This window comes from Oncorhynchus nerka, linkage group LG2 (genome assembly GCF_034236695.1).
Source record: "Oncorhynchus nerka isolate Pitt River linkage group LG2, Oner_Uvic_2.0, whole genome shotgun sequence".
Taxonomy (NCBI): domain Eukaryota; kingdom Metazoa; phylum Chordata; class Actinopteri; order Salmoniformes; family Salmonidae; genus Oncorhynchus; species Oncorhynchus nerka.
Genome location: NC_088397.1, coordinates 41,717,656 through 41,728,512, shown reverse-complemented (window position 1 = coordinate 41,728,512; position 10,857 = coordinate 41,717,656). Strand labels below are relative to the sequence as shown.

At 44.2% G+C, this 10,857-nt stretch overlaps 1 protein-coding gene across 1 annotated transcript in view; it reads right to left on the bottom strand.

Moving 5' to 3' along the window:
* Window positions 1–1,422: 1,422 nt before the first annotated feature.
* LOC115135364 (R3H domain-containing protein 2) overlaps window positions 1,423–10,857 on the bottom strand; it is a 75,122-nt gene continuing 65,687 nt past the window's right edge. Inside the window, 8 exon segments of the mRNA XM_029670036.2 lie at window positions 1,423–3,099; window positions 3,399–3,483; window positions 3,627–3,718; window positions 8,389–8,536; window positions 8,677–8,846; window positions 9,181–9,278; window positions 9,978–10,141; window positions 10,678–10,838. Of these exon segments, the coding sequence (XP_029525896.2) occupies window positions 2,720–3,099; window positions 3,399–3,483; window positions 3,627–3,718; window positions 8,389–8,536; window positions 8,677–8,846; window positions 9,181–9,278; window positions 9,978–10,141; window positions 10,678–10,838 (1,298 nt within the window). The 3' untranslated portion in view covers window positions 1,423–2,719.

Sequence of the window (10,857 nt, the reverse complement as noted above, 5' to 3'; positions counted from 1 at the left end):
GTTGAGTAGGTACACTGCCACATTCACGAAAATGGACACTGAGCGATGTGGCAGTGACTTGCTATATAAAGCAGACAGACAGGCATGAAGTTACTGTTCAATATAACGTTAGAATGGGCAAAATTAGTAACCTACGCAACTTTGAGCATGGTATGATCTTTGGTGCCATGCCTGCCAGATCCAGTATCTCAGAAACGGCTGGCCTCCTGGGTATTTCACGCACAACAGTGTCTAGGGTTTACAGGGAATGGTGCGACAAACAAAAAAACATCCAGTCAGCATCAGTCCTGTGGGCTAAAACAGCACGTTGGTTGAGAGAGGTTGGAGCAGAATGGCAAGAATTGTGCAAGCTAACAGGCGGATTAAATAACAACGCAGATTAAATAACAGCGCAGATTAAATAACAGTGCAGTTCAACAGCGGTGTGCAGAAGGGCATCGTAGAACGCACAACTCATCGATCCTTTTCGCGGATGGGCTATTGTAGCAGACATAGGGTTCCACTCCTATCAGCTAAAAACAAGTATCTCCAGTGGGCACGCGATCACCAACACTGGACAATTGAGTGGAAAAACATTGACTGGTCCGACGAATCCAAGTTCTTGTTGCATCATGCTGATGGTGTAACGGATGTGAAATGGCTAGCTAGTTAGCGGTGGTGCGCGCTAATAGCATTTCAATAGGGGACGTCACTTGCTCTGAGACCTTGAAGTAGTGGTTCCCCTTACTCTGCAAGGGCCACGGCTTTTGTGTAGCGATGGGTAACGATGCTTCGAGGGTGACTGTTGACGTGTGCAGAGGGTCCCTGGTTCGCGCCCAGGTCGGGGCGAGGGGACGGTCTAAAGTTATACTGTTACAATGGCAGTCAGGATTTGGCGTAAGCAGCATGAGCCCATGGTCCCATCCTGCCTGGTGTCAACAGTACAAGCTGGTGGCAGTGGTGTCCTGGTGTGGGGTATGTATCCTGGCACACGTTAGGGTCTTGATGCATGTCCATGGTTAAGGGCTTGTAGGTAAGCATTTCACTGTAAGATCTACACCAGTTTTATACGGCGCATGTGACAAATAACATTTAATTTGAAACCAATTGAGCGGCTTTTTAACGCTATGCCCCGAAGAATTCAGGCTGTTCAGGAGGCAAAGAGGGGTCTGATCTGGTACTAGATGGGTGTACCTAATTAACTGGCCACGGAGTGTATAATACACAGTGTTCTATTTAATTCCATGGGACAGAAGAAAGGAATTTAAAAAGGAGCAACTGTCAGATGCTTCTTGATACCCCCAGAACTTCTTAAATTCCTTGGATAGAAGAAAGTCTGTGTTCCATACACTGCAAAACACACCTCAATCTCATGATTCATATTGCTTAAATAAATCTAACAGCAAAGATTCCACCCAGATCTGTTAAAACAATGACAACAAATACTTTTTTTTTGCTTTTATATTTTTAAAAACAAACAAAAAAATAACATTAAATAAAATGTACAGCAGACATTATGCAATCATTGTGCACTTTTAACTATTTAATCTGATACGTTCTGCACAGCTGTCAACGAAAAACAAGCACAATGAGGATGAGAGAGGGGGTTAGAGGGTCAACAGGAGAATGAGGTAAGTTGTGGGGTATATTGGGTTAAGAGGGGTAGGGGAGAAAGAGGTAGTTTGGGTGGGGGACACATGGGGTAAATTGGGATCGTAAGGTAGGGGTATATGGGGTAATTAGGGATAGTGGGGCGGTGGAAAGGGGTAATTATGGGGAGTGGGGTGGGGGAGAATGGGTAAGAAGTAACAGGGTAGGGGAGGCAGAGGGTACATTTGGACAATGGGGTAGGTTGGGAGAGTAAGGGTAGAGGAGGATATGGTAGTGGGGGTAGGATAGACCGGGGTAAGAGGGGTTAGGGTAGGAAGGGGAGTCGTGAGGTAGGAGGAAAGGGGGCCGAAGGAACAGGTTGAGAGGGTATCATAAAGGGGATCCTAAACTTACCCACTGAAAAAAAAAAAATCACTGAATATATAGATTTATTCCTTACATCACTTATATAAATATATCGAACCGCAAAAGAACAATACTCTTCTGAGAAAAATAGCGCAATACAGAAACCCACAACAGTAGTATAAGGCAAACAGAAAGCCAGAGGAGAGAGGGGAGTGAGTGGGGGTAAGCAGAGGAAGAGAGCATGAAAGAGTATGAGACAAGTGGCGAGAGGGTAAGAGAGCAATAGAAAAAATAGAAAGAGTGACTGTGCATAAATATGTGCGCCTAAGAGCGGGGCGATGGGAGGGAGAGCGAGGAGGAGGAAAGAGAAAGTATAGACAGAAAAAGGAGGAAGGCTGGAGGAGAGCAGGGGAAGGATGGACTGAGGTTGAACTGTCCAGTGTGTGCTACGTGATCCTGTTGCCTGTCTGTACATAAGAGTGTGTGTGTGTGTGTGTGTGTGTGTGATGGCACCCATTTATGGCAACAGTGATCCACATGCTCACGTGTCTTATGTGCTCTTCAGGTATCAATAATATAAAATAAAACAATCAAAAACAAAAACAATTATTTTATCATTTGCAAACACCATCCTCTCCATTTGTGTTCTGTGTTCACCCCATCCCTTTAATGTGTGATGTCTTATCCATCTTTTCTCGTTTGTCCAAAAACTGTCCAGTCCCCTCAGTCCAACTCCTTTCCACTCCTCATTTCCAAAAGTATTTTTCTTCATCCCCCTCTCTTTTCACTGGGAGCTGGCCCTCTCCAGCACTCTCAGGTCATAGTTCTTTTTGGCGGCCCTCAGTTTGAAGAGGCTGACCCCACTGTTGTTGAGTTTAAAAGAAGCACTCTGTGCAGCCATGGTGGAGGGGAACACAGCCACCACCGTGTAGAGGTGAGCTGGGTCACTGCCGGGGCCATCACCCTTCCCCCCTCCAGCCCCAGGACAATGCCCAGGGCCGTGATGCACTCCCGGGCCACCATAACCTCCACGGCCCCCTGCCACCGGGTCCTTGAGCCACTGGATTTTGGCACCACACATGGAAAGCTGGTTGAAGAGCTTCTCAGCCTCTGGACGACTAATACCCTCCGGGAGATCGGTCACCTCCAGCACCCGACTCACCACTGGAGACAGGGAGGAGAAAGATCAGACACTAATACAACTACTGTATTCACCCAGGCTATTTATTGTAAATAAGAATTTGTTCTTAATTGACCTGCCTGGTAAAATTAAATAAATTAGTTAATACAAAAACCAAGAATTTGTGTTCCGGATGTGCGTGTGTGTGTGCAGGACGTAAGTCAAGTGTATTGAATCGTAGGCACACACCTTGAGTCGAGGTCATCTGGATCTTGAAAGTACAAAATATACTGCAGATATACCACATCGACCGTAATGAAGACGTCTGTGTCTGTTGTCTTACCTACGTCAGTGGTGCCCAGGTCTGTAGATTGAGACTTCAGTGTCTGCCTCTTCCCTCTTGCACCATGCTTCATTCCTACTTGGCTCTGCAACACACCAACAGCTAAAGTGTCAACAAGGTTACAGGCTAGTAGATATGCAGGAATGGAGTGGAGAGATGGATGGATGGAGGGGTAGCGGCATTGCGCTTCAAGGAGGGTGAGAAGGGAGGGATGGAGAGAAGTAGTACCTGATGCGAGCTGTAGTTGGTCTGGCTGTGCATGAGAGGGGGACATAGGCTATACTGGAGAGGCTGGCCCAAAAGAGAGTAGCGCCCATCACCTGCACACACACGGGACACAACACAAACATACACATACTAAAATACGAATTGACTAATGTCGGGGCGGCAGCGTAGCCTAGTGGTTAGAGCGTTGGACTAGTAACCGGAAGGTTCAAACCCCCGAGCTGACAAGGTACAAATCTGTCGTTCTGCCCCTGAACAGGCCCACTGTTCCCAGGCCGTCATTGAAAATAAGAATGTGTTCTTAACTGACTTGCCTGGTTAAATAAAGGTAAAATTAAAAATAAAAAAAATAAAAAAAATGTCGGTTCAATTATTTGAATTCCATTTAGTTTTTGTTCTTCCTCTGTGAGCGAGAGGTAAATCAGATCAAACCTGAACTGTGCAATGTAATAGGGAGTTGCAGTTTCCAACAGGCCAATATTCCACATGGTTAATTACATTTTTTTTTGCGATAAACTATGACCTTAACCCATTGCGCGCCTACAGTACTTGTCCGGTCTGTGACAAGAATGCACAAGAAAATACATGATGTAAGTGATGGATAGTTTGTGTTCAGCAGTCAGTCAAAGGTAAACCTGATTTACTCTGAAGAACTACTAAAATAGTGATTTTGTCAGACCGCATAAGTAGCAGCCCTATAGATATTCAAATACCTGGAATGAAACAAAGTCATTAATAAAACAAACGTAATATACACATATGAAATATTGTATTCAAGTAAATAAATGATGGTTATTAAGTGATAAGCAGTAATGGGCAGTCATAACCATCATGTGACTTTAATGAATTGTTTTATTCTGTGTAACAGCATTCTACCCACATAGTGCATTTAACATTTTAAAAGGAAAATTGCACCGTAATCAACTTCAAAAAGCACTAATTGCTCAGCACTAGTGAGAGGGCATGTTATACATGAGATGGGTATGTGTGTGTGTGTGTGTCTGGGTCAGTGCCAGCCATAAGGGTAAGGTGAGTAATGCAAAGTCAGGTTCTCGGGGCCTATTAGTGGCTGGCCAAAGACGAGATGGAAAGGTCATGAACAGGTCAGAGTGGAAGTGGGTGAAAGATAAAGGACCAGGGTTTTATCTTAACCGAGGGGCCGTGTTATATTTTACAGCAAAGGCTGCAGCAGAAGCAAACTCCTTCATCATCAGCTCTTTGGTCTGCGCGATTGGCTGGGGGAACAACACATGTGCACTGGTGGCGCAGTCGTGGGGAAACTTGAATGCTCTCATATCTCTTCTGTGGGGAAACTCATTTAAACTTGTTTAAATCTGTCTGAAGGCTTTCATACAGTTGAAGTTGGAAGTTTACATAAACGAGTTTTAATGACTCCAATGAAGTGTTTCAACCACTCCACAAATATCTTGTTAACAAACTAGTTTTGGAAAGTCGGTTAGGACATCTACTTTGTGCATGACAAGTAATTTTTCCAACAATTGCTTACAGACAGATTATTTAACTTATAATTCACTGTATCACAATTCCAGTGGGTCAGAAGTTTACATACACTAAGTTGACTGTGCCTTTAAACAGCTTGGAAAATTCCAGAAAAGTATGTCATGGCTTTAGAAGCTTCTGATAAATAATGTCAATTAGCCTGAGTCAATTGGAGGTATACCTGTGAATGTATTTCAAGGCCTTCCTTCAAACTCAGTGCCTCTTTGCGAGACATGGGAAAAAAAATCTAAAGAAATCAGCCAAGACATCAGGAAAAAAAATCTGGTTCACCCTTCAGGGGAAATTTCCAAATGCCTGAAGGTACCACGTTCATCTGTACAAACAATAGTACGCAAGTATAAACACACCATGGGACCATGCTGCCGCCATACCGCTCAGGAAGGAGACGCGTTCTGTCTCCTAGAGATGAAAGTACTTTGGTGCGAAAAGTGCAAATCAATCCCAGAACAACAGGTACAAAAGTATCTATATCCACAGTAAAACGAGTCCTGTATCGACAACCTGAAAGGCCACTCAGCAAGGAAGAAGCTACTGCTCCAAAACTGCCATAACACCATCCGAACCGTGAAGCACAGGGGTGGCAGCATCATGTTGTGGGGGTGCTTTGCTGCAGGAGGGACTGGTGCGCTTCACAGAATAGATGGCGTCATGAGGAAGGAAAATTATGTGGACATATTGAAGCAGCATCTCAAAACATTAGTCAGGATCTTAACGCTTGGTCGCAAACAGGTCTTCCAAATGGACAATGACCCCAAGCATACTTCCAAAGTTGTGGCAAAATGGCTTAAGGACAACAAAGTCAAGGTATTGGAGAGGCCGTCACAAAGCCCTGACCTCAATCCTCTAGAAAATTTGTGGGCTGAACTGAAAAAGTGTGTAAGGAGGCCTACAAACCTGACTCAGTTACACCAGCTCTGTCAGGAGGAATGGGCCAAATTTCACCCAACTTATTGTGGTAAGCTACCCAAAATGTTTGACCCAAGTTAAACAATTTAAAAGGCAATGCTACCAAATACTAATTGACCCACTGGGAATGTAATGAAATAAATAAAAGCTGAAATAAATCACTATTATTATTATTATGCTGACATTTCACATTCTTAAAATAAAAGTGGTATAAAACACTGACTAAATTGTCAGGAATTGTGAAAAACTGAGTTTAAATGTGTTTGGTTAAGGTGTATGTAAACTTCCGACTTCAACTGCACTGTATCCTTCACTATCTATTCTTTAACATCTATTGCATCTTAGCCGCTCTGTCACTGCTCATCCATATATTTTATACTTCTATATTTTCATCCCATTCCTTTACTAGATTGTGTGTATTAGGGTTTGTTGTGGAATTGTTAGATATTACCTGTTAGATACTGCTGCACTGTTGGATCTCGAAGCATAAGCATTTCGCTACACTCACAATAACATCTGCTAACCATGTGTATGTGACAATTAAAATTAGTTTATCTTCAAAATATTGAGTTACTACCATACCCTGTACACAATCCATGCCCCAACTGTCTCAAGACTTAAAAATCATTATTTAACCTATCTCTTCCCCTTCATCTACACCGATTGAAGTGGATTTAACAAGTGACATCAATAAGGGTTCATAGCTTTCACCTGGTCAGTCTCATGGAAAGCGTAGGTGTTCTTAATGTTGTGTACACTCAGTGTACAGTATATTCAGAAAGTATTCAGACCCCTTGATGTTTTCCACTTTGTTATGTTATAGCCTTATTCTAAAAATGATTAAATAGTTTCTCTCTCAATCTACACACAATACACACCTATAACGACAAAGCAAATGGATAAATACAATTTAGAAAGTACTTTTTTGAAGCACCTTTTGCAGCCTCAAGTCTTCTTGGGTATGACACTACAAGCTTGGCACACCTGTATTTGGGGAGTTTCTCCCATTCGTCTCTGCAGATCCTGTCAGGTTGGACGGGCAGAGTCGCTGCACAGCTATTTTCAGGTCTCTCCAGAGATGTTTGATCGTGCTCAAGTTCGGACTAGCTGGGCCACTCAAGGACATTGAGACTTGTCCCAAAGCCACTCCTGCGTGGTCTTGGCTATGTGCTTAGGGTCCTTGTCCTGTTGGAAGGTAAACCTTCGCAACAGTCTGAGGTCCTGAGCACAATGGAGCAGGTTTTCATCAAGGATCTCTCTGTACTTTGCTCCATTCATCTTTCCCTCGATTCTGACTAGTCTCCCAGTCCCTGAAAAAAAATATCCCCACAGCATGATGCTACCACCATCATGCTTCACCGTAGAGATGGTGACAGGTTTCCTCCAGACATGACGCTTGGCTTTCAGGCCAAAGAGTTCAACCTGGGTTTCATCAGACCAGATAATCTTGTTTCTCATGGTCTGAAAGTCCTTTAGGTGCCTTTTGGCAAACTCCAAGCGGGCTGTCATGTGCCTTTTACTGAGGAGTGGCTTCAGTTTGGCTACCATAAAGGCTTTATTGGTGGAGTGCTGCAGAGATGGTTGTCCTTCAGGAAGGTTTCCCATCTGCACAGGGGAACTCTGGAGCTCGGTCAGAGTGACCATCAGGTTCTTGGTCACCTCCTTGACCAAGGCCCTTTTCCCTGATTGCTCAGTTTGGCCAGGCAGCCAGCTGTAGGAAGAGTCTTGTTAGTCCCAAACTTCTTCCATTTAAGAATTATCGAGGCCACTGTGTTCTTGGGGACCTTCAATGCTGCAGAACTGTTTTGGTACCCTTCTCCAGATTCGTGCCTCGACAAAATCCTGTCTCTGAGCTCTGAAGACAATTCCTTTGACCTCATGGCTTGGTTTTTGCTCTGACATGCACTGTCAACTGTGGGACGTTATATAGACAGGCCTTTCCAAATCATGTCCAATCAATTGAATTAACCACAGGTGGACTCCAAATTGTAGAAACATGAAGGATGATCAATGGAAACAGGATGCACCTGAGCTCAATTTTGAGTCTCATAGCAAAGGTTCTGAATACTTAACTTAAATAAGTGATTTCAATTTATTTTTTAATAAATGTGCAACAATTTATAAAAACCTGTATTTGCTGTCATTATGGGGTATTGTGTGTAGATTGATAAGGGGATTTTTTTGTGTCAATTTTAGAATAAGGCTATGACATAAAATATGGAAAAGGTCAAGGGGTCTGAAAACTTTCCATATGCATTGTATATACATATGTGTGTGCACAAGCGTGACTGTGTGTGACTGCACACCTGTGTGTGTGTGTGTGCCCATGTGTTGTTACCTTGCGCAGGCCCTGGTCCGGGCCGGGGGAACTGTGACAGTAGGGGCAGGGGGCCGAGGCCAGGACAGACGCTGCTCACGCTGCCTGAGGGGGAGAGAGTGGGGGACTGGGTAGGGGAGGCCAGGGGACTGCTCATCTGAGTACTGGCCTGGAAAGGAAGGGGGGGGGGGGTCAGAACTCTGCCAGGATCCTTTACATGAATGCTATACAGTATGTGCATGCTGTATTGCATGTATGTGAGTGAGTGAATGTGAGTGAGAGAGGTATGAGTATAGTGGTATAGTGTACCTGTTGTGTGTTGTCAGGTTTGTAGAGTTCTCCAGGCTTGCTGGGCCTCTGCTCTAGGCTGTAGTATTTGCAGGGGTTCCACTGTACCAGAGGAGGGTTCTGGGTAGGCTGCGGTCCGTTGGGGACGCTAAGCTGCATGACCATCACCCCGGGGCCTGGGGGTGGCACTCCTGTAGCACACAGACAAAGTTGAATGAAGTTACACAGTGCAGCAGTGTTCTTCAATCCAGGCAAGGCCACATTTAGCATGACACAATGTTGTCAATCGCCATGAAAAATATATAGTGGAGAACACACTTTCTGTAGAGTTAAGAATAATGTTAGCTCTCTTTGTGGCATTTCTATTTGCAATGGCCCATGTACAGTATGTTGCAACCTCCTAAACGCAACGCTGGTCTCGGCTTAAATGTCTAGGCTTATATGTCAAGGCCAGTACGAACACAGCCGATTGACGTAATCAACAAAGTCCGAAAACATCTCTTTGTGAAGCAGATGAACAGTCACCTGAATATTGCTGCTGCATCTGCTGAGGGTTGCAAGGGGATGGAGACTGGCTTATCTGGTACTGCTCTGAGTTGGGCTGCAGGTACCCCACTGATGGGCTGGGAGAGACACACACACAGCGACAGACACACACACTGTGTAAGCACTTGGCAGCCCGCCACATGCACAGACGGTAGGCAAATCACGCCGACAAGCTGCAGTCTGCTAGACTTCAATTACAATGCAAATATTTTGTTTAGCAAGAGTGTAGAAGGAATCTGAAAGCAGCAAGTGTGTGTGTGTGTGTGTGTGTGTGTGTGTGAGAGAGAGAGTCACAGAAAATACATATTCAAGTGTTCAAGAGGTTGCTTATTGATTCCAGTCTTGTGAGTTTCTATCCTATTCAATAGTTTGTAATGACCTCAGTGTGTCAAACACTTAAGAGTGCATTCAAGCTGTTGACGTGTCAGCAGGAGAACGTGTTACAGATAGACGCACTGGCAGAACACGTCTTGTCACAGATGGTGTTAAACAACTTCATTCATACCTGGATGGATTCAGACCATTACTCTGCTTCTGGAGTTCAGACAAATTCTATGCAATGCTTTTGTTTTCTTATTAAGCATACTTTATTACAATTCTGTGAGTTCTACAAGTGAGCTGTAACTAATACTTATTAAGAACATGTTATCTAGTGTTCGAGCTCAAAATGTCTGCTGTGGCATCACCCGGGTGTGTGTGACATGTTGGGAGTAGTGGATTTTTTTTCCTATACAATATCAAGCACTTATATAATAAATCTTATTTTACCCATCTACCTTGTGCTGTTCTGTTGTGTGGGGGTGATGACGCTGTAGTATATGGGCATCCCTTGGCCTGGCATGGGTCCCTGTACCCCCTGGAGAGACTGGCTGACTGGCACCATGACCTGCTGCTGGTACTGCTGCTGTACCACCTGCTGAGACTCATTGGCCACCGGCACCTGATGGGAGATATAGAAGGTGATATACTGTAGATATCGCTTAGCCAGAACAGGGCGTAAACTAATGACACTGTGGAATACTTGACTTGGGAAAGGTTATTGGGGTTAATTTCTGTTCTGGGGTTTGTCTTTGAACTAAACAACACATTCATAAATATCCCTAATCGAAGAGAGAAGTTGTCTGGCTCCTCTTTAGATCCACGTCTTAAAGAGACAAGAGTCACAAACCGGTTAAGACTTTTATCAAGAAAAGGGTTGTAGTTATTTTACCATGTTGCATTGAAATGTACAGCTGTGTAGCAGTAAAACACTAGGAATACCATCACAGAGGTGGCATACTCAATAAAAAACAGAGCCTTGAGGAACTCTGAAACGTTCACGTAGACTTTGCGTGATTTAAGAATGCACATCATCATGCATGGAATTCAAGTCAATTCAATACACCTACAAGTAAAGACAGGCAATTTGCCTTTCTTAAAATTGCCCCTGAGGGAATAAATCAAGTTTCATTGAATTGACTTGAGGGCCTACTGTACCGGATATGAGGACATTTGTGGGTATTGGACCATCATCCCTGTCATCTGTCCTTGTATGCCCTGCCTCTGGGAAGTGATGAGGGCCTGGTTCTGGGGCTGCTGAGGTACTCCTATCATCCCCTGGTACTGGGGCTGCTGGCTGGGCATCATGGTCTGGAGACCTGGTGGAAACAACATGCA